The 25,023-nt window shown below is 37.5% G+C and overlaps 2 protein-coding genes and 1 pseudogene across 2 annotated transcripts; all 3 read right to left on the reverse strand.

Moving 5' to 3' along the window:
• Positions 1-5,171: 5,171 nt before the first annotated feature.
• On the reverse strand, positions 5,172-5,839 carry LOC110938423. Its single transcript, XM_022180765.2, has one exon. The coding sequence runs from the start codon at positions 5,708-5,710 to the stop codon at positions 5,231-5,233; it is 480 nt and encodes a 159-aa protein (XP_022036457.1). The 5' UTR covers positions 5,711-5,839; the 3' UTR covers positions 5,172-5,230.
• Positions 5,840-18,484: 12,645 nt separating this feature from the next.
• Positions 18,485-21,198, reverse strand: LOC110939686 (annotated as a pseudogene).
• Positions 21,199-21,230: 32 nt separating this feature from the next.
• LOC110942466 lies at positions 21,231-22,353 on the reverse strand. Its single transcript, XM_022184244.2, has 2 exons — positions 21,692-22,353; positions 21,231-21,300 (listed from the first exon to the last, which is right to left on the reverse strand). Exons 1-2 carry the CDS (start codon positions 22,351-22,353, stop codon positions 21,231-21,233), a joined length of 732 nt encoding a protein of 243 aa, XP_022039936.2.
• Between the last annotated feature and the right edge of the window lie 2,670 nt (positions 22,354-25,023).

The raw sequence follows: 25,023 nt of genomic DNA on the forward strand, positions 1-25,023 counted from the left end.
AAGAAGCGGCAATCAAGGCGGCAGAAGCGTCGAAGAGTCAAGCAACTGTTTTAGCAATATAACATCACATGATTATTTTTATCTACGTTTACACAACTATTTTATACAAAAGCGCACATGTGAGATATAACTGTTTTTTTTTTGTTCTTTACCATGACAAAACGAATCGATATCGTTCAAACAACATATGAGGCGACAAAACAGACGCACCCGCCGCAACGCGCGGGCATTCCCACTAGTTTCTAATTAAAATATAAGACTAAATAAATAATTCACCTATAATTGTCTATAGCCTGTCTTGATTTTTTTGCATTTATTCAAGATTAACATCTTCATTTTTAACTCATAACATTACTTTAACAATTAGCTAACAAAGTTTAGAAATGGTACTGTTCTGTCTAACAAATGTTATTATACTTCCATTCGGCATACATTAAAAAACCATGTTTTTCAATATTTGGTTTGTTTCTAAATTTAATCCCAATTTGAGTTATGCTTGACTATACATTATCTTTTCAACTTGAGTATTACTAACCTCGTCTAAATGACCCATTATCAAAAAATTAGTTTTGACCGGTTTAGCTCCAAACTAGCTAAAAGATATCATTTTAACTCCAAATGGCGTGTGTTGATGGCATATGGGCTAACACATTGGATCCACATCTCTCCTTCCTTTTTATGTCCGGCATTCTACTCACAAGAGCACCTTTGGAGCCCCTTTGGCGTCCTTAGAATGGTGTTGGGGAGCAGGGCCGACTCAATCATTTTGCTGGCCTAAAGCAAACTCGAAATTCAGGGCCCCCAACTCCTAGTTTGTGTTTATTTTCCTTTTAAACTGAGTGGATTCTTATTCCCAGTTACTATTCAAAAAAATAATTATAGTGGGTAACTCCCTATAAACTATAAATTATAGCCAGTTCTTTTTATCAATTAAGGAGTACCAATTCAAATTACACCAAAAGCCCAATTTCGTAATAACTTATAATTATATATAATTTTAAATTAAAACTGGAGACCCAATACAAGTGGTAGCCTAAAACATTGGCTTTATTATAATTGCCAAAAGCCGGCCTTGTCGGGGGCGGTAAAGACTGATATAGCAGGGACATGATATCACACCACCCAAACTAAGGCTAGAGGGTGTGGGATAACCCCCCTTGGGGCTTTATAAGGACACATCATCGCCACGTAGGCGCCACGTCAGCTAAAGGGGCTTTATAACCCCCCCTTTAACATGGAGGGTGTGGTGATAACAAGTGGGGCGCTATAGAGAAAAAATAAAAAAAAATAAAAATTTTTGATTGGTTTAAATAAGTGGGTCCCTTCTGATAACCCCCCTTCTTCAAGTTAACATGATGGAGCCCCCTCCTATAGCGCCCCCTCCTATAGCGCCCCCTTTAATTTGGTGGGTGTGGAGGTATAGCGCCCCGGGGCGCTATAGGTGATGACATGGCGGGGGTGGCGCCCCGACACCCTCCGACCTAACAGCTATACTCTTCTAGGTATAGCTTCAATAAATATTTATCTCATTTACATATCAAACACGTGCACCGAATGTTGTTCATTAATGACCTTCTAATGATGATTACTTGAGATTATCTTACATCCGCATCCCTTGAATGATAGAGATGAGCAAACATAACTAAATAACCAATATCCAACCCAAACAATACCTAACCGGCATAATCGAACCGAAATCTACATATTTACATAATCTTGTTGTTGTAGTAGCTCATTGTGTGGATTAATAATAAGCCAGTATTTGTAAACTCGTCTTGAGTTGATTGGTGTAGTATATTAACTGTATTTTATAATAACTTTTAGAGAAAAATGCCCGGATAGTCCCCGTGGTTTCGCCTTTTTTCACCTATAGTCCCCAACTTTTTAAAATTACCTGAATAGTCCCCAACTTTTCATTTTTTGTTCCCGGATAGTCCCTGAGTCTAACTTCAGTTTGTTTTCTCTGTTAAGAGGGTGTGAAATGACAAAAATACCCTTTCCTTAAAAAGGCCAAACCACAGGGACTATCCGAGCATCTTCTTCATTTTTATTTATAAAACCCCACCACCACACTTCATCTTCAACCTCCACCCACCATCACCCTCCTCCACCCTCCACCATCACCGCCACAGAGCCGACAACTGCCATCCACCGCCCAACCTCCCTCCCTGGTAAATGAAGCGGCCACGTGTCGGTGAGTGATGAAATAGGGTTGCATTTCAGTCAGCCTTCACCACCTCATTCATTCCTTTCCTCGTGACTTCCCAAATTTCTGGCATTCATAATCCAAAAACCCTAATTTCTCTCTTCTCTTCTTCAACAACTTATTCTGATTTTTCAATTTTGCTTTACTCCTAACGATTAACGCGCCACAAGTTTCGTACGGAGTAACAGTCGCTTCATGATCTCATGATTTGTAAGTAATTTGGTTTTAGGTGTTTATTGTAGGATGATAGATAGATGAATTTTGAAGTAGATATGAGTTTGTGATCTGTTACGCATGAGTTAAGACTTTTTCAGCAGCTATTTGTTTGCTATATCGCTTTATTTAAGTTTATTGAAGATTTCTGAATTCCAGCTGATCGAAACTTTTAGTTGTAGCGTTGTCTGGTGTTTGTTGTCAAAAACTGAAATGATGAGTTACTTTAGGGCTTGCTAGCGAGCTTCATTTCAGTAATTATTAGTGAGTAGTAGTATATGTATAGCATGTGTATGAAACTTATATTGATCGAGATCGAGAGCCGGTTATGAGACATGAGAGCATCTAGTTAGTTGAGGTGGTTATGGTTGTTACCTCTATATACAGAGGATGTATACATACTCTCTTACCTCAACTAAGTAGATGCTTTTTAACCGTCTCTCAATCAATATAAGCTACATACACAGACTATACATATACTACTCCCTAATAGTAATTCAGTTGTTTGTGTTTTAGATTGAAGCAAAACAAGTTTATCGTTTTCACTGTGTGAGTCAAGTCAAATTCCTAATCTAGATGTTCATGTTTTGGATCTTATTTAGTTATAAATAATATGAACTCCATGAATTTGTTTGTCTATCTGTAGAATTGGATTCTGTTTGTTGGTTATTATTTTTTAATTTTCAGGGTGAGATTTGAATCATTTTCAGTATGAACAAGAAACAAAGCACCGTTCATTCCATGACATTAAACCACCTCACAAATTCACACATTCAAAAATCAAACAAACACCAACCCTAAAAACCACATCACAATTCAACACATTCCAACCGGTCAAAGTCTTGACAAAAATCTGCATCCCACCTCTCAACCTCAGCACCAAATGAAGCGTAGATTCCTTCTGAATTTTATAATCCGCCAAAGTCCGCCCATCTTCTAGTTGTCTACCGGCAAAGATCAGCCTCTGTTGGACCAGCAGCCGTGCTGCCGCCGGTCACCGCCGCCGTCGTGATGCTGATGCCGGGCACCGGAAGGCTCCGCCGAGCTGGTGGGTGGAGGTTAAAGATGAAGTGTGGTGGTGGGGTTTTATATGAAGAAGATGCCCGGATAGTCCCTGGGGTTTGGCCTTTTTAAGAAAAGGGTATTTTTGTCATTTCATACCCTCTTAACAGAGAAAACAAACTAAAGTTAGACCCAGGGACTATCCGGGAACAAAAAATAAAAAGTTGGGGACTATTCAAGTAATTTTAGAAAGTTAAGGACTAAAGGTGAAAATAGGCGAAACCACAGGGACTATCCGAGCATTTTTCTCTAACTTTTACTAGGATATTGCTAGATTTTAATTTTTATGTTAATGTCGTCGTTCTAAAAAGAAAAATATAATTAAGTACCATGTCTCTAAATTGAGTGGATGGCTCCATTGGTCTCGAAAACATAATACTAGATTAAAATCTTGTGACAGGTCAAAACTCTTTAGGTTTAACTTGTAACTCTAAACTGTGGTTAAATAAATCAATCCTATCTCTAGGTTGTAGTGACATTATAATTTATATGGATTTAGTCATTACGAGTACATGAGACATTCACTCATGGTGCAAACATTTATTTGAATTTAGGTCACTATGATTACACAATGCATTCACTTGTAGTCCAAACGTATTATTTGCATTTTGTTTCATTTTGAGTACACACGACATTCACCCGTAGTCCAAATCATGTACTTATTATTTAGATTTAGGGTCATTATGAGTACACGCGGCAATCGCCCATAGTCCAAGCGTATTATCTGCATTTTGGGTCATTATGAGTACATACGACCATTCATCCATAGTCCAAATCATGTACTTATTATTTGGATTTAGGGTCATTATGAGTAGACGACACATTCACCTATATTCTAAATCATGTACACAAAAATAAAGACAGTCTAGTTGCATTGATCAATCAACGTATCAAATATTTTTACATCCATCATAGTTGCTTGCAGTGGCGGAGGTTAAATGAAAACTCAGTAGGGGCTAGACTCTCAAAATGCAAATCGGTGGGGGTTGGGCTTTCAAAATGCAAATCGGTGGAGGCCGGACTCTTAAAAATCTAATATTTTACACTAAAAAAAATCAAAAAGATTAACACTATGAGCGAAAAATCAGTGAGGGGCCTCGACACCTCTGGGCCACCATTATCCTCCGCCGATTATGACCAGAGCACCGCAATAATCATGTGGCAAACATAATAAAATAAAACTGGTATTAGATATAACTCAAAACTGTTAACAAAAATAATAATAAAAAAACCTACAACAACTAGATTCTGCTCAAATTAAACTAGATTGAGTGTTGGTATCGTACATATACCGTGACGAACCGAAATAATTATGACCAAATATCGGTACCAGTATCGGTATTATCGGAACCGACACCAATATTCGTTTTTATGGTTTTGGATCGATATAAACATGTGTCCATATTTCCAAACAACACTGATATCTATATCGGTATATCAAAACCGTTATCGGTGTTCGTTTTTATGATTTTCGATTGATGTAAACACGTGTCAATATTCTTTAGAAATATCACAATTTTATTTTTTGTTTTCTTTTTTGATTGTTATAACGAGTATTGATAACATAAGAAACCGAATCATATAGCGTGAGTTCCAACCGCGTCCTGAGAGGAATTTCACTAGTTGATAAAAATAATTTATAATAAAATATATTAAAATCGGCAAACTATTTTATATAAAAAATAGAATATAAAACACAATCTGCCTCGATCATCTTTATACCTCAATCAAAACTACTTACACTCAAAATCAACAATCACCAAAACAGTCACCACTTTGATCACCACCACTATCATATTCATATTCATATTCATATTCACATTCACATGCAACCTCAAGAACAAGCCCTAACTGATCTTCAAGATACCTCTCAAACAAATCCAAATCCACCGCCTCTCCGCCTCCTCCCTCCAAATCCTGCGGCGGTCCTGATTTCAACTGACGGCGGTATAAACGGAAACAAATTTCCATAACACAAACCACCGGAATACTCGCAAACACAATCGGAATGAGGAACGGCAAACATAGAGCTAGAAGTAAGTACCGTAATCGCCGGCCGTGAAGCCATGATGTAAGCACCAGAGCAATCGCGGTCGTCGGATTCTGTAATTGGAGGTTGTGATCGTCGGCATTGGTGATTAATGGAGTTGTTTGAGGATCGGTTTCAGTTTCGCACTTTACTTTGGATTTTGATGAGAGGAAGAAGAAGGGGAAATGATATTCATGCATGATTTGATGGTATGGATTGTGGATTTGATGATTTGAGCATGTTTAGAGTAATTTTAGAATCAGTGTTGGGGTTTGGGGAGGGGGTTGTATGATGAAATTCATGTTTGAAAGGTAGGCTCGTGTGACTTGCTGCTGGACACATGCTCACATGGGATCTAGCACATGACAACTATACTCCCATACTTATTTATATAATCATATCATATGAGTTATGTCATGCTTTTCAACCTTTTTTCATATAGAACTATAGTATTTGACCTTTTTGTTGGAGTATGGTAAAATCGTGCTAATTAATAAACAAAACATGATCAAAAGCGGTAAAAATCTTAAAGAAAAAATGTAAATTTATACCGTAACGTGACGTAAAACGCTGGTAAAGACAAACGTGAACTTATACCAAGACCCGACATAAAGCGTAGATAAAGTCAAACTTATATCGACACGTATTATAAAGTTGAGTGAGTCAACGTGATATTTTTTTAAAGTTTTTAGAAAGTTGGGGCCAAACCCGTGTTGCGAGAACGAGTAGTAAGCAAACGACGACCAAGGCCGAGAAAATCGTAAAACGAAAACGTGACGGACACAACTCAGATTGGGAAAGAAAACCTGGCTGGAAAAATATAAATTTGAAAAAAAAAATGAAATCGTGGACCAATGAGCAAAATAATTGATAATAATGTAAACACACAGCCGTGTGACGGAAGCGTATTACATTAGGATAATGAGCCCGAGAGAAGGGACAAAGAAACATGTAAAATAATTAAGATATGTATTGGGAGGGGGTGTACTTACACTCGAACCCGGAAAAATGCAAACATGTAAAATGATGTAGGCATGTATTGGGAGGGGGTGTACTTACACTCGAACCCGGAAGATGAAAATATGTCACTAAACGGGTCGTTTTTGTAAAACGTCAAACTCGAGGACAAGGTCGGAACATAAAAATGAAGCGAAGTCTTAATGCATACCGGGAGGGTTGCAATAATAACGACTTCGGTAAAACACCCGGTTGATGAGTAAGAATTAAACGCATGCGTAGACTGAGACACAGGAACGCGAAATAGAAAGTCAAAAGACTCGGAATATGAGTCATGACTAAAAGATGACAAGACTTTTCGCAAACCTAAATTTTGTAATTACGTTCAACCATTTCAAAGTTGGATGGGTCAAATAAAGAGCGAAGTTTGACATTCATAAGTGATGAAAATTCACCCAAAATGAGTCAAACGAGTCAATTAAGGAATAACGCTTAATATAATAGGAAAACGCAAACCGGTGAAACCGGAAAGCTAAAAACTATAAGATAGAAGGACCCGGGTAATGGGTTGTAAAGGAATATAAGTATGAACCGGGTAAGGATAAGCGTAAGACAAACCGATGTGAAAATGACGCTAGCAGTCGTAAAGTCGGAAGGGATAGTCCGAAAGTAAACAAATGAAACCTTAGACTACGGTCAAGGTCAACTAAAGTTCAAAAGCAAAATTTAATGATTCCTAACATAACAAAGGATGCTTTAAAGCTATGTATGTATAAATAGACAATAGAATAAAGACTAGAATAAAAGATGATCTACTGGATCATCATAACCTACGGGATATTAATTAGTGTAAGGGTCTACGGGGCCAAAGTGACCTACGGGTCATGAATAAAAGCAAAGGGATCATAAGGGCCTCGTCTTAAAGAGATGAAAGCCTAAGGAAATAGCCTACGAGGTTAAGTGAAGGAACCTACGGGTCAATAGTGTAAGGTGTGGGAACGTGTTACGATTCCCCGCGTAAAACGAGAACGGAAAACAATAAATTATGAGTTGTCAATTTCCTTAATATGAGTAATTGACATAGTTAAAGAGGAAAACGTTAAACTAAAATTTAGTTTTAGTAAGAAACGACGTTTTAACAAATATTGATATTAGGAGAGAAACTAGGAAAAGGTTAATATTAAAGGATATAGGTCCTAACACCGATAAGTGTAAGACGATATATTCAAAAGAAAGAACTTCGATAATGAAAAGTCGAAATAGACTTAAACATGACGTGATGTGATCACGGTCACAAAAGTGATATAGAATACAACCACGTTATAACGTGAGTTACAAGACATGAAATCATAAACACGCAAAAAGGCCGATGTCGGCAATATAGTAAACCCGGGTGATGGGGTATAATGTAACCGGTGACTAACAAGTTAACCGCCAAAATAAATAATCACTGAAGATGACGGAATCAAGCTGAAAGTAATGGCCCACAAGGTCTTACATGACATACGTGTCAACATAAATGAAAACTTTTGACCAAAGGAAACTGGTGCGTGGGAGACGAAACCTGGTTCATTTGATTAAGCCAATGGAATACGTAAATAAGGTTTCGGGGACGAAACCTCTTTAAGGGGGGTAGACATGTAACACCCCGAAAACGGGTTTGGTAATTAAACCCCGTTAATACTAAAGACGGGGAAAGTACCGTTAGTGGTAAAAGTAAACTGGTAAGTATTAGGAATTAATTGAATGATCCTAATATTTATTTAAAGTGAATAAGAGCTTTCAAGAAAATAGGAAGATAAAAGGCCCGATTTAACGGGACTTAAAGTAAAACGGGTTACGACTTCCCGAACCTACTAAGCTAACTAGGAATAATTATAACCTAGTTAGATAGTGACTTATGAGTGGGTTAAAACACTTAAATTATGAACTAAGGAAAATGGAGGGGCCAAAGATGTTAAAATTGAAACTTATGTTGCTAATTCTAATTAAAACAAAAACCAAACACCCCATTTGGGATGTCTGGTCGTACAAGAACAAGCAGGGGCGATCCCCCACTCTCCAAAACCCTAAACATCACTAAACTTTCAAATTGAAGGCTCAATCCAAGCTGAAATCGAAATTAAAGCATAGAATATTGATCCTCATCACAAGAGGATTACAAGGTATGTAAAATTTGATGAAAACTATCAACTCGAAATTCTCATGAAATTGGGAATTTCTGAAATTATTGGTTGCATATTAGTTTTATGATGAAGTAAGAACAATACAGTGTCTAGGGACAAACCCTAGACCAATACAAGTTGAATTCATGTGAACATCTAGTAAAATCCATAAACACCATTGTAGGTGATTAGTGGGTTATGTAGATTTTAATAAACACTAGGAAATTGGGTGATATTCTAGTGTAATTTGACAATTGTGAAGTGACTTCAGAATTATAGAAGCTAACAACTTTGTAAGATGGTTGATTTATGTGAAATTAGGGCTAAGAGATAAGCTAGAGACTTGATAAATAAACATGTAAAATTCTGCCCTTAAAGTGTTTGTTGAAATGCCTCAAAGAAGGCCCGAAACTAGAATTTTTGTAGTTAAAACACCTAATTGTGATGTTTTGGCTATTATGCAAAATGTGATTAAAAAGAGTTCTAAATGTGATAAACGTGGTTGAACTTGGTTAAAACGGTGGTCTAAAGATAACGCCTACCGGGTAATTAAAGAATGCTAAAACTAGTTGATGAACTCGAATATGCAATAAGTATATTAATGGCCATTTGACTTTTAAAGAGTCAAACTGACCTACGATGTGATGAATGATAATTAGACATTGAAAATAAGTAAGATGGAATAGTCATAGTTAATGATGACTAACCTAACCGTCTTACGAATTATGATGATAGTTTGACGCTTGACAAGCTAGGTGGAGGCTTGGAAAGGAAGCGGGTCAAACAAAGCAAGTATGAAGGAAAAGCGTGGCGTGGATGCGAGGTAAGTGTAATTTACACACTTATGTAGAATACTTGTTTATTCGATACGTTGTAAACGTGATAACAATAATATTGGAAATATGGATTTTCGTTAAGATTACTTTGTAGTGTAATCTAATAATGAGGGAAAAAGGGCAAAAATGGAAATTGGTCATGTGTTAACTAATGTAAATCAAGGTTAAAAGGATACCCATGGCGTAAGCCGAACGGGTTGAATTTGTAAGAAAAGAGAGTAAAAGAAAAAGGGTATGGTAAATAAATCCGAGATAGGATGGATGTATGAGTTGGAAATCAAAAATGATGTTTTGATTAAATAGATATTGTTGGGCATATAGTCCAAACGGGTCAAATGGTGATGATAACACCATTTGACAATATCGACTAATACGATTGTCAAGCCTTGTGTTAACAGGAGCGATTAGCGATTCGGTTAATTGCGTCCATAGAATATGTGATAATAAAAGCGAGGTATAAATCAGGTCTATTTGTTGACCCGAGCCAGGTACGCATCAATGAGATTATATTTTAAATGTGCAATTTTGATCATAATTGTAGTGAAAGTCCTTCGTTGTAAATGAGGGACTAATGTTGATGAATATGCTTTTGATGGGTAAATCAGGCAAACGACCCATATGGGTTGTTTGGAAACTTGCATTATGATTAAGAGATTTAAGTAGATGCCTTGAATATAGAAATTTGAGGTGTGAAAGGAAAAAGAACAAGATTTAGACTAAAGTGCTTAACACTCTCTAATTGGGTCAAAATGGTTTTATGTGCATACATAATTCATAAGAAAGTATGAACCTAGGCTAAGGTTGTGTGTCAAATACATTAGTGTATGTGTTTTGAATGTTTAAAGATCGAGTTAGTGGTTTAAGCATAACGGGTCAAATTGATTAACTTTGACCAATAAGCCGAATACTTAGAAATCCAGAATTTTATTAGTTTAAATGTCTGATTTTAACTCCATAAGGCGGAGAATCAAATTAAAATCAGGTAGGAAGAAACGGCAGGTCAAACGGACAAGCAGTTGGAAAGATACGAAAGTTTTCGTGTCAAAAACGGCAATATGGGGTGGTCTGATACAGGGGCCACCGTAACTTACGGTGGCACCGTAAGTTACGGTGGAGCTGAAGGCTTTACGGCAGCTGCCTACTGTTTTAGGTAGGGGCATGTATTACCAGGGAGCCACCGTAACTTACGGTGACCACCGTAAGTTACGGTGGAGGCCAGAATTGAATCCTTGCTTCTACGATCAAGGGATTTATAATGGGATTTTCCTGATTTGCTTTAATTCTATGATTCAACCTATATATATATTTAATTATCAAAACTAACTTTTGAGTTGGTTTTGAATACATATGATTGTCGAAAGCCCGGATGAAGATCAAGCGTCGAGCAAGAACCAAACACGCGTTAAATGAAGCTTCCACAAGTCGTTTCGTCGTTATTCTAAAGCGGCGAATTAAACCACATTATGTGGTATCACTTTAATTTGTAAAAGTTTTTAATAATCCCGTATTTCTGATGTATATGTAATAAATAATTACATAATTGTATTCGCTAAATATACGTTAACGTTGATTTATAAGAACAGGTGTTTCATTTCCTACATCAGGTTCAGTACACCTCATATTCCGATTCTTTTACTTGGTTACAAGACCCGGAAATTTGTCAAACAGGTTATGTCTTCTGGCCAAGCGTCTTGTACTCACGGCAAATGTATGATCTGATTAAGGAGGCACATGATTTCATTAATAGTTTGGAGTTAAAGGTTAAATTTGGCACTTTAAATGTAGATGAAAAAATGAAACGGCTTGAGGCGAAAGATTTTATAACTGGCTGGGAATCGAAAAAAGTGGAGGAATTAAAGCTTAAGCACGGGTGTCTTGGATACAAAGTGGGGATGATAACTCGTCTCTTTTCCATAAATGGATCAACAATAACAACGTTAACAATTGGATAAATGGTATATGGTGGAATATAATTGGGTGACTGAACCGAAAGAGATAAAGAGCCGCTCGAAAAAAGACCAAGAATACGAGGAGATGGGTTCCATAAGCTATCAGTAGAACAGGGCGAAACGCTCATCAAACCTTTCTCCAAAGAAGAAGTGAAGATTGCAGTTTGGGAGTGTGGCAACGATAAAGCCCCCGGACCTGATGGGTTTACATTCAGATTTTAAAAAAAATTCTGGGTTGAATTTGAAACATCTCTCTTGGAGGTATTGAAAAAATTTCACCTTCACGGCTCACTTTGCAAGGCTAGCGGTGCATCTTTCATCTCGCTTATCCCCAAATCGGATGACCCAAAAACACCTAATGACTTCAGACCTATTTCTCTAACCGGTGTGGTGCAAAAGGTCATTTCCAAGGTACTTTCCAATAGGCTGGTTGCGGTTATGGACAACCTTGTTTCCCCGGTACAATCAGCATTTTTGGGCGGTCGAAACATCGTTGACAGCCCCTTAATCCTCAATGAAATACACGCTTGGGCCAAGAAATCAAAACAACATGTTTCCTTCTTTAAAGTAGACCTTGAAAAGGCCTATCACACCCTTAACCGGAAAATTTTGATCACGGTTTTGCATCATATGGGCTTTCCGGGGAAGTGGCGAAGGTGGATTATGGGTTTACTTTTTACAGGGTCAGCCATCGTCCTTGTTAACGGCTCCCCAACCGGCAACTTTAATCTGGAACGCGGACTACGCCAAGGTGACCCAATGTCACCATTTCTATTTATCCTAGTGATGGAGGCTCTCAACATCACTATGAATAAAGCGATAAATGCTGGATTGTACAACGTTGTATGGTTACCTAACGGCGGGCCATCGATCTCTCACTTGTTTTATGCTGATGATGTAGTTTCTATGGGAATCAGAAGCAGCATAGACCATGCGAAAAACTTCTCGCGTATTTTACGTTGCTTCTTTCTTGCATCGGGTCTTATGGTAAGTCCTACGAAGAGTAGAGTGTTTGGTGTGGGTTTAAATGACGCTCAATTGGTAAATATTGCCAATGCACTTAACTGCGATGTTGGCTCTCTCCCATTCAAATATCTTGGAATGACGGTTAACGCTAATATGAATAGGATTGCAAATTGGAAATTGGTCGTGGACCGGTTTAATTCGAAATTGTCAAGATGGAAAGCAAATTAATTGTCTCTTGCGGGGAGAGTTACCTTGGCAAAAGCGGTCCTTGGTAACTTATTATATACACTATACACTTATTATAAACCCAGTTTGCAAGTTAAAAGTGAACTCCCCCACGGACCTCTTTGTTTTTTTTGCCTCCAAATGACAATGTGTGGTATGACGTTATCATAACTTTATTTGCCTTAAATTTGTTTATGAAACACAGTTATAAGTTGAAGCATAAATGAAGCTTTATTACTCAAACTTCGAAAGGCAATCACACAATTAAAAATCACACATACATGACAAATTTTTATTACCCAACAAACACACGCGAACCATCATATGCCAATGACAAAGGGCCATCTTCACATAATGAGCAGTTCGGGCCACATACAAGTTCGTATACAAGACCACATCCAAGTATCAGTTTAACAGCTCCTAACATTAATCATAAGAGTGTGCGGCCTAATTAATTCGAGGCCCAATAATAGTGTACAACATAGTAGGGTCCGTTATTTTACCAAATCCAAACATGTAGTGTGCAGCCCAACGTTACTGGCCCAATTGTGGAGTGTGCGACTGGACTCTAGTGTGCGATTCATTCCGGATGTACGACCCAATACAAGTAGCCAAATATAAATGTGCGGCTTGTTATCTTGTACGACCCAATTGCATAGCAGTCTTAAAAAACTGTGCGACCTAATCAAACCAGCGGTCCACGAGAGACTGTGCGACCCGGGGGTTTAATGTGTGACTCGAGTTTGACTCATGGCCCGATCATCAGCACATGGCCCAGATAAATCCCAGGCCCACATGAGTGTGCGACCTGGTTGGGTTGTGCGGTCCATACAATATCCGACCAATTCCAGTGTGTGGCCCAATGTATTGTGCGACTTAACTAAGGGTGTGCGACCGATATAATTTAATATCCAATACATGTACAATAGTCATGCATGAAACTGAGGTGTGCGGTCAAGGGGTGTGCGGTCAGTTACTCAATGCCACAATTCATGATCAATCAATTACATAATCAAAACAACTTTCCATACAATCATGTAACCCTAATCATCATCTAGCCGTTTCATCATGCCCCATAATCAAATCGAGCCAAACATCATGATCGTTTCAGCAATTATTTGTCATGCAACTCTAACTTATGATTATAATCATCCATCTAATTCATGCATATCATTCAATTCAAATCTGAGTTTTCTTGTACAAATCTGGATGTCCTTATCACCGTAGAATACAAACATTCAAGTTTACATGGTACCTTAAGCCGATTTACAACATGAACGATTGTTTTTCCAGATTCATATCATTAATTTAACACCCTAACAACCCATCGAGATTCTTACAATTCTACAATATTAGTTATAACACTTTGTTCATGGCATCAAATCATGTTTAATAGAACATACACATAGCTAAGATCGATCATGAAACAATTATGAACATACTAACCGTGAGATGGATGTTGCTAGACACCATAGACAAGCTTCGAGGGGGGGGGGAGGAGAGGCTGCCGTCGAAGAGAAAGGGAAGAGAGCACTAGGGTTTTGTTATTTTTTTGTTTTTGAGATAATGAAAGCCATAATCAACATTAGGTGTGTAAACATTTAAAACAAGTGGGCCAGACCCCAATCTTGGGCTCTATTTCGGGTTCAAAAGGACTGGACCGATAACAATCAAGTGATGTGATGAAGGTGTTCGGCCCATACAAGGAGTGTGCGACTCGGACGTGATTGTACGACTAGATTTCACATAATAAACTCACATAATATCTAAATAACTCTCATACATACTATAAAGTAAAGTATAATCAAATAAGTTTACCATAGCGTACACACAAATCCAACGTATGATAACAGATAAAACACAATGATACAAGTTAGAGATTTGGAAATCAGGTAATGCTAACCTTGAGAGTTCGGGTTGTCACAAAAATAATTACAAAAATGCCACCGCGTTTTCTTTACCTTTTCATGCCTTTCATACGTTTGTACGATAAGCCTATTTGTATATGATCTTTGCCCAAACGAACTTTGTAGTACACACAATAAAAACAAAATGAAACTAAACCAACACCATATAACCCATAACCTCTCACAATACCACTCGTTCACTGACAAAACGATAATGGAAGCTTTACCGAGCTCCACCACAACCACCACTCTCCGCCCCTCACTCACACCCTCATCCACCAAACCACTACTTTCTCTCTCTACATTCACCACCACCAAAAGTATCACCCATAAACTCTGAAAATCCAACAAAAACATTCGTCTCCGAGTCACCGCAACTTCTCCGAAACCTGCAATTGAAACGACGGTCGATACGTTCAATGTGCCTTTGGAAATGAAGGGGTGGGTGTACGATGAGTACAACGGTGTGGATGTGTTGAAGTATTCGTCGAATGTTACGCTTCCTAGTGTCAATGATGACCAGGTGTTGGTTAATTAGAAAAAAAATCCATTTAGGTAAACACTTTTTCAAGTACACCTATTTGGTAAATAATTGTTTTAGTTACACCTTTTTAGGAAAAAAGAACACTCTAAATAGGTGCACTTGAAAAAGTTTTTTTTCCAACTAACCAAATTTAACCCAATGTGCATACTAAAGGTCAAATACATTAAGTGATGTCTATTTTTTAAGCAAAGATAAATATATGACAAATAACATATCACCGCACAACATAAGATAACGTAGCATAACATGATTTACATAGCATATCATACAAATCATCATTTCATTTCACATGTCACGTAGAACCCAATTCATTCCACATGTCCTGTGGACCAAATTCATTTCTAATATTTGATAGGACCCATTACGTTCTACTCATCCTGTAGGACCAATTCCATATGTCCCGTAGGAAAATGATCGTCATAATTTCATTCTATAAGTCTCTTAGGATGAGTGATCGTCATCACTTAGTTCATACCATGTTTGGTAGGACCCATTTCCTACCATACATAGTACATGCTCATACCGTTAGTTGTAACCAACATCTAACCATTTACATGAACATGAGCACTACATTACTTTACCGTTACATTTACAATAATAAGTTTGACTTTCGTTAATCATTAATCATTACATTAAATCATTGCGTTGATTATTAGCAAAGATTCTCGTTGTTCATTACTACTAGAAGCCAAAACAAATTTTAATTGTTAAACCACACTTTACTTAAGATATCCTTTCTTTCATTGAGACCCATAGTTCATCATGCACACCACCTCAAAATAGTTAGAAAGATGATCTAAAAAATCACCTGCATGATTGCATAGACACTTAAGTTGTTAGTTGATCCCGACCCTGGAATCACTAACTCAATCTGATCAAAGGACATTAGAAGAATGTGATCCTTCTCAATTTTCACACTTGTAGTAGGTAATCACTCAATTTTGTGTGAATGTATAATGGAGTTTACATCAATTCTGTGTTTGGATATGCAACATTATAAGACCATGTGTAGTGGTACACATGTATAATGCCCCTTCCCATGGACGTTGTGCGCCATGTGGCAGTCCAATCTGCAATGAGACATTATGGAGCGTTTTTTTCTAAAATGGGTGTAGTGGAGATGTGGGCATTATGTTAGAAAAGGGGTGTAAATAAAATTAAATAAAAACAAAATCAAAAAACTTTATTGGACAACTACCCCAATATATCGATCCATATGAACTTCTGCAAGATGAACGGATATCCCAAACATCGCCAATTTTAAAGTGAATCTTTTCCTACATCAGGTTCAGTAAACCTCATATTCTAATTCTCTAATACTTGGTTACAAGACCCGAAATTAAACAAATTGGTTACACAGGTTATGTCTTCTGGCCAAGCGTCTTGTACTTACGGCAAAGGTATGGCTGAAGCTCTGGTTAAGATGAAAGGAATAATAAAAGTGTGGCGGTACAAGATAAAGGAACTTGAAAGGAAATCGATTAAGGAGGCACATGATCTGATTAATAGTTTGGAGTTAAAGGCTGAATCTGGCATTTTAAATGTAGATGAAAAAATGAAACGGCTTGAGGTGAAAGATTTTATAACTTGCTGGGGATCGAAAAAAAGTGGAGGAATTAAAGCTTAAAGCACGGGTGTATTGGATACAAGATGGGGATGATAACTCGTCTCTTTTCCATAAATGGATCAACAATAACAACGTTAAGAATCGGATAAATGGTATATGGTGGAAGATAATTGGGTGACAGAACCGAAAGAGATAAAAGGCGCATTCCAAGATTTTTTTAGTTCCAGATTTAAAGAGCTGCTCGCAAAAGACCAAGAATACGAGGAGATGGGTTCCATAAGCTATCAGTAGAATAGGGTGAAACGCTCATCAAACCTTCCTCCAAAGAAGAAGTGAAGATTGCAGTTTGGGAGTGTGGCAACGATAAAGCCCCCGGACCTGATGGGTTTACATTCGGATTTAAAAAAAATTGGGTTGAATTTGAAACACCTCTCTTGGAGGTATTGAAAGAATTTCACCTTCACGGCTCACTTTGCAAGGCTAGCGGTGCATCTTTCATCTCTCTTATCCCTAAATCGGATGACCCAAAAACACCTAATGACTTCAGACCTATTTCTCTAGTCGGTGTGGTGCAAAAGGTCATTTCCAAGGTACTTTCCAACAGGCTGGTTACGGTTCTGGACAACCTTGTTTCCCCGTTACAATCAACATTTTTGGGTGGTCGAAACATCATTGACAGCCCCTTAATCCTCAATGAAATACACCTTGGGCCAAGAAATCAAAACAACACGTTTCCTTCTTTAAAGTAGACCTTGAAAAGGCCTATGACACCCTTAACTGGAAATTTCTGATCACGGTTTTGTATCATATGGGCTTTCCGTGTATTGGATACAAAATGGGGATGATAACTCGTTGTCTGCTCTCTCCCATTCAAATATATTGGAATGACGGTTGGCGCTAATATGAATAGGATTGCAAATTAGAAATTGGTCGTGGACCGGTTTAATTCGAAATTGTCAAGATGGAAAGCAAATTGTTTTTCTCTTGTGGGGAGAGTTACCTTGGTAAAAGCGGTCCTTGGTAACTTACCAACATACTACCTTTCTCTATATAATGTGCCAATTAATGTCATAAATATGCTCGAAGGAATCAGGCGAAGATTTATTTGGGGTGGATGTAGTATGGCTAAAAAGATGCGATGGGTAAGATGGGAGAAAATGGTGGCATCGAAAAAGAAAGGTGGGATTGGTTTGGGCAGTATAAGAGATGCGAACCTGGCACTTTTATAAAATTGGTGGTGGAGGATGAGAGAAGATGAAGGCCAACTATGGGCAAAGGTTATAAAAGCGATTCATGGAAGAAGCTAGAAAAGCGGAATCATACCGGTAAATAATTCCATAATTGGGGTGTGGAAAAACATAGGTGGGTTGTACAAAGAGTTCTTGAAAAGCGATGTTTGTATTGACCAAAAGCTTAGGTGTGAGGCATGGAAATGCGACAAAGTGAGATTTTGGGAAGATATTTGGTTGACCAACAATGCTCTAAAAGAAGAATTCCCGCTGGTGTATAAAATGACAGCCAAAAGAGGAGTCAAAGTTTCTGAAAATTACAAGAGAACAGGTTCGAAAGTCATATGGGATTGGGGCTAGAAGACTAAACCATCAACATACTACAAAAAGGGCACCTTTAGCGGCACCAAGTATCGCCGCTATTGCCTTATTTTGTTGCCACTATTAACCTTTAGCGGTGACATGTGGCCGCTAAAGGGTCGCCGGTATAGCTGGGCCGCTATTGCCTAGTTTGGCGCCGCTATTGACGTTGTCGCTGCTAATGCTCTTGCCGGAGAATTGGCAGGAAAGATCGCCTGAGATAGATTGCCGGAGATAACTATCAAAAACTTGTCGGAACTTGTCGGAACTAATAAATTTAAAGATTATATTACTTTTCATTCAAATTCTCATCTCAAAAAATGGATTCTTGAGCTTGTCGATATAGCTATACATTAACAATACATTTTCTATACAAATTCTATGCAAAACTTTACATAACTATACATTTTCTAAACAATAAAACGAAACTGGCCAGAACTTGAGCTTGATGATGGCGGTTCAACGGTGGTTCAACATAGGTTGACAGAGCTTCACGGCGGTGGTGGTGCAGCTTGATAATGGTGGTGGTGGAGCTTGATAATGGTGGTGGTGGAGCTTGATGATGGCGGTTCCACGGTGGTTGACGGAGCTTGACGGTGGTGGTGGTGCAGCCGGACCAATGGTGGTGGTGGTAGCATGTTGTTGTTGGTGAAGATGATGGAGTTTAGTGATTGTGTTTGTGGGTGATTGTGTTTCTTTAAGGGAGAGAAAGCAGGAAGGAGCCCAAACCGTTGGATCATCCTCTCATTAAGGGCAGAGATCAGCTCTTTTCAAGCTTCACACGGATTGACTTTTAGCAGAGACAGCTGTCGCCGCTAATGCCTATTATCTTGTCGCCGCTAATGCCCTTTAACTCCCCAACCGTTAGATCAGGATAAGGATCAACGGCTTGAGGTATATATAAAACCAGTAGCATCAAAATTTCTTGATGGAGATTTATCAAGTTGTATTGCAATAGCAAATAAATCACGTTTTAGCATTGCTAAGATACGAGTTGGATATACGTCGTACCTTGTGAGTGACAATATCATCCATGACCCTACAAAGTACACAACAAGATCTCGCAAGGGGAGGCATAGTGAGAGCCCATTTGAATGTCTCGTCTGTGATTACGTCACCCATGGCAGCAAAGCTTGCTATTAGAGTAAACTTATATCCGCTACTAACAGTTGTAACTTCTTTATGCTCCTCCACTGTTGGAATGTACCCAGCATTTGCCCATCGAGCTTCTTTCATGTAGCATCCAATGTATTCCATCATCTGTATATAACAATAGGCACAATCACACGCAACCAGATCAATCTCTCGCTCTCTCTCTCTAGTTAGTAAATAGCTCTCTCTCTCTAGTTAGTAAATAGTAGGAGTAATTGCCTTAAAATCACATATACAAAAGTTAAAGGGAATGCATAGAAACAAAGTAAAACAATCTCGCAAAAAGAAACCATTACAACTGCAATGTGATGGAAACTTACTGTTTCTCTAATATAGTTAAGATGATGTGCCTGTCCCATCTTTATCAATATTTTTTCCATGTCTCCATACAAATCTAGGAGCATTTGTGTTATTACTTAAGATATTTGAGTAGCATATATATATATTTTCAATGGATAACAAGGTGAATGTTGGTTCATATACCTTTTAATGGCTTCGGTAAAGATCTCAAGTTCTTTCAAAGTCCCATATGCATCATAAGTGTCATCAAGAAGTGTTTCCATTGAAAGAACTTTAGCTAAGAACATTCTAGACTCAGAATATCGAGGCTCAATATAGACGCATGATGACCAAAAGTAGCATTCAACTAATCTATTTCTGGCATAGGGTATATTAGTTGGCACATCGAAACCTTTCCACCACCTACAATTAATTAATAAAACATTTCCACATCCATGAGATATATATAACAATATCTATAGTTATTAAGGAGAATAAAATATGTATCTCATGTTTGATATATATTGATGAACTGAATAATAATTTAAGGAATGGATGGCGTACTTGTAAATTTGGCTGAGCTCTTTCTTATGGAGTGATTGAAGTTGGTTGAACCCTAACTTCGCAAGCTTTATTAAAGTCTCGTTATGAGAAGTGAGTTGTTGGTAAAAAGGGATGTAGCGCACCGCCTCGAGTCTTGGCACCCTTTTATGCAAAGGTTGTGTTAGGGCTTCTTGTATTTGTTTAGAGTTGCTCAAAGAAGTATCTTTTGAAATGTTTTCAAGATAACCTCTTGTGAATGCAAGAGCTTCATCCAGTATGACTTCTCCAGGGACCCTTAGATATGCTGCCTCGTACGACTCAAGTAAACCCTCAATATCTTTCTTTAATGGATCCTTAAAGGCTCCATCTTTACCCTTGGAGGGGTTGAAAATATCTGTTTAATTTCACAAGAGACGTAAATATTAGCTTCTTTTGCATCATGATAAATAACCTTAATTTAGCTCACACTAACCACTTGAAACAAAGAATCCGTGTTGTCGCATGATTCGAAACCAAACAGAAGTAGCCCCACCATTCCAGTTGTCACCGTATGTATCATACAAGTGCTGCAAGACTTGATTAATATCCTCCTCAAAATGATAGTCAATGCCAAGGCGTTCGACCGCATCTACCAGTTTTAACAAATTGGTATGCTCTGCAGGATTATCCAAAGCTCGCAATATTTCCTTCTTCACTTCTTCTTTGAGCTCTTCCACTACTTTTTCAACACCTTGATCTTCTTGCTTCATTTACAAACAAATGATTATTACAATGTTGGCAAATCCAATCGAAGGGATCATTATCGAGTTACAGTAATAGTATATAAATCCGGAGAATATCTAAAAGATCGTATCATTTGATGATGTTTGGCTTTTGATTTTGAAACATATACCAGTTATGTTTTAAATAAAAGTACAAATACCTGATCATAGACAAGAAACTGATCTCCCCAAACGCTTGGAGGAAATATTGTTGTGGGGCGCTTAGCATCCTCTTGTTTCACAGACATTTTTGTAACAAATTTAGATCGATGTATGTCTATTAAATTGCGTGAATTTGAAGTATAGCTAAAGGGTATATATAGCCGGTGTTGATGACATCTTTATAACATCTTCAATTATGTAAAATATTTAATTTACTGAACATCATATACGGACCTCATTTAATCCATACAAAAACATTATTATATAGAATTTGTTTAGATACGCGATATCTGATAGTTATTTATACAACCAAGGATCATTTATATAAATCCCGTTATGATTTAACCAAGGATCCATAGTGTTGAAACCTCATATATAATATTATTTCGTCTTTTGCATTAGCCTTTGGAAGTTAACTTTTTTTTTTTTTTTGAAAGGTATACTTCATTAAGCAACAGCGGACAATCTCTAAGACAGAGAAAGCCGCACAAACAAACATACATCATATCAATTAAAAAGTTACACCACCCTTTCCAATCTAACGTACAATCTTTAAAACGACTCCTATACCAAAGATACCCCAACGCCTTCACGTCCGACACAATATGAACCACATTCGCATCGATACTATCAAAAGCCTTTTCGTTTCGAGCTTTCCAAATACGCCAAGCCGTCAAAATAAGCACCCCATATACTATTTCTTTCTTTGTCTTGGAGGTATTCATCTGATCCACATAGCTTCGAATATCATCAATCGAAAACAAGAAGAAAGAAGGTAACCTGCACCACGAGGCCACACCGGTCCACACCCTATCCGAAATTCTACAAGCCGTAAAAATATGCTCCGTGTTTTCGACCGCTTCACCACATAAGTAACAACTCCCATCACCGAGCACAATATTCCTCCTCCTAAGAGCGTCCAATGTCGGGATCTGATCCATGCTAGCCCGCCACAAGAAAATGTTGCACTTATTTGGAATCCACTTACTCCACTTAAACACATTGCCATTGTCTCTCGGGTCCTCCTCATTCAACCAAATTCTAGTTTCTTTAACCGAATATAAAGCATTACTACCTTTATTCCAAATCCATTGATCAAATCTATCATTACGCCGAACACCGTGAAGCAACCGATGACATTCCACAACCTCTTTGACCTCGACATCCGAACTTGGGTACTTCTTCCAGCTCCAAGCGATACCATCCGAGCCACTTTGTAAACCAATCCTTTCGGAAACCATGCACCATTTATTTCTTTCAAGACGGAAAAGAGCTAAGAATAAAATCTTCAGCGGTAGATTTGAAATCCATGATGGGCCAATCCAAAATTTAATGTTATTTCCATTACCCACCACTCCCCGGATCATGTTAACAAAGGAAACGCCATTCACCCTCAACCGATATCCAGTCCTAACAATTTGGTTCCATGTGCCAACCCCCTTCTTATTAGACGGTTATTCATCCCATCTTTGAGCCGAGGAGTGAATCGCATCTATAACTTTTCTCCAAAGGGCCTCGCTTTTAGTTCGATATCTCCACAACCACTTCAATAAGAGCGCATTGTTACTAGTAGCTAACTTATTTAGACCCAACCCACCTTCGTTTTTCTTCTTAGTAACTTTCTCCCAAGAAACCCAATGAACTTTTTTAACTTCCTCGTCCCCACCCCAAAGGAAACGTTTAATGATGGACTCCAACTTACTCACCACGGCCACCGGTGCTTTATACAAAGAAAAATAATATGTTGGTAAGCTTTCTAATACGTACTTGATAAGAACCACCCTTCCTCCTATAGATAATACTTTAGCCTTCCACCTTGACAATCTTTTTTTAAACACATTAACCACCAGCTCTCAATTGACTATACGGTTCATATTCGCTCCCACTTGAATCCCCAAATACTTGAACGGAGTATCACCCGGTTTACAACCCAACACACTCGCCTCAATCGACACCTCTTCGAAACTCTTCCCAACCCCAAAAATGATCATTTTTGAATTTTTATTCGAAGACCCAAACATAAATGAAATATCCTCAATAATCTCCTTAACGACCGAAAATTAAATTTCGACCATTCACCCATAACCATAGCATCATCCGCATATTAAAGATGTGAAATCAGAGGACCATCTTCTTTAATCTTTACCCCATCAAAGGAGCTTATACGACACGCCTTCCGAATAATACTCGAGAAAGCCTCTATAACAATAATAAATAAAAATGGGGTTATCGGGTCACCTTGCCGAAGGCCTTTCTCACAACCAAACTCGAACGTATGAGACCCATTAACGAGCACCGAAGAGCGAGCCGAAGATAAAATACCACTAATCCATTTGCACCATAAATCAGGAAAATTCATTTGGCGCATCACAGACAATAAAAATTCCCAATGAACATTGTCGTAGGCCTTCTCGAAATCAATTTTAAACATAAACAATTCTTTTCCTTTGCTACTCGCCCAAGATAATATCTCGCTAATGATCAAAGGCCCGTCCAACATGTATCTACATGAGAGAAAAGCCGATTGCGTCTCATAAGTAATGGACTCCATAACCTTCTTCAACCTATTCGCCAGGACTTTGGAAGTGACCTTACTAACCACACCAATAAGGTTAATAGGTCAGCATTTTCTATTAATTATAAGTGACTCTAACAAGATAAATAATCTAATTAATGGGGATTAAAAAAATAAGTAACTCTTGTTAAAAAATCTCCGAACTCTTTTGTGTTTCCTTGATGTTTGTGTACCCAGTAATCCTTCAAGCTCATAGTTACACCATGATAAGAAATTTAAATCCTACCCAATATTTCGCGTTCTTATTTAAACCCTACCTTATAAATATATATAAATGCTAAACGTTTAAAAAAACTAGTAAGAGTTTTTTACATTTTTTATAAAAATGTTCAAGTACATTTATATTACATTCCTTGTTTTTTTAGAAAAAAATATATAAATGTTACATAGAGTTTTCTTGAGTTTCTCAACTCAAGTGGGTTTTCGTTTTATCTTCCACCTACATTTATTGCGAGAACCGCGAGAACCAATGTGAACACAATCAAAAATACCTAAAAAACACACACACACAAATTTTTAAATTTTTTTTATAAAAATTGCTACTTTTCGTTAATAAAAAATTAAAAAAAAAATTGGATAATAAAAGTAGTGCTTTTAATAAAAGATATTAATAGTTTGTTTTTTTAGAATTTTTAACGTTTTTTTTTTTAAGTTTTGGGGGTTTAGCTTTATTGTTTAGTTTTTAGCATTTAGCTTGGGTGAGGTTAGGTTGTTTTTTTTTTTTTTTTTTTTGGGGGGGGGGGGAGGGGGGGGAGGGTTAGTTTTTAGCATTTAACTTGTGGGGTGTTTAGGTTTGGAGGGGGGGGGGGATGGAGGTTAGGTTTTTTTATGTTTTTGGTGGTGTAGTGGATTTATTTTGTTGTGTTTATATTGGTTCTCGCATCTACCTTATACATATATATATATATATATATATATATATATATATATATATATATATATATATATATATATATATATATATATATATATATATATATATATATATATGGAGAAGATCATGCGAGAACCACATCTTATTGCGAGAACCGCGAGAACCAATGTGAACACAACCAAAAATGCCTAAAAATAGCTAAAAATCACACAAATTTTTTTTTTAATATTTTTTATATAAAAATCGCTACTTTTCGAAGCAAAAATTTTTTTTTTTTAAAAAGAATTTTTTTTTGGCCACTAAAAGTAGCGATTTGAGCATAAAAAATATTAAAAATAAATTTTAGATTTTTTTTTTTTGATTTTTTAGATTTTTTGGGGGTTTAGTTTTTAGCATTTTAGCTTGGGGGGGGAGGGGTTAGGTTTTATGAGGGTTTTAGTTTTTAGCATTTAGCTTGGGGGG

This window comes from Helianthus annuus, chromosome 15, assembly GCF_002127325.2.
Source record: "Helianthus annuus cultivar XRQ/B chromosome 15, HanXRQr2.0-SUNRISE, whole genome shotgun sequence".
Classification (NCBI taxonomy): Eukaryota; Viridiplantae; Streptophyta; class Magnoliopsida; order Asterales; family Asteraceae; genus Helianthus; species Helianthus annuus.

What these genes read in the sequence shown, in the direction of transcription:
- LOC110938423 (XM_022180765.2), bottom strand. Translation starts at nt 5,710, where the DNA reads ATGCATGAATATCATTTCCCCTTCTTCTTCCTCTCATCAAAATCCAAA.
- LOC110942466 (XM_022184244.2), bottom strand. Translation starts at nt 22,353, where the DNA reads ATGGTTTCCGAAAGGATTGGTTTACAAAGTGGCTCGGATGGTATCGCT. An exon ending in TCGGACGTGAAGGCGTTGGG is followed by an intron (nt 21,301 to 21,691) that starts GTATCTTTGGTA and finishes ACATAATTGAAG; the next exon opens with ATGTTATAAAGATGTCATCA.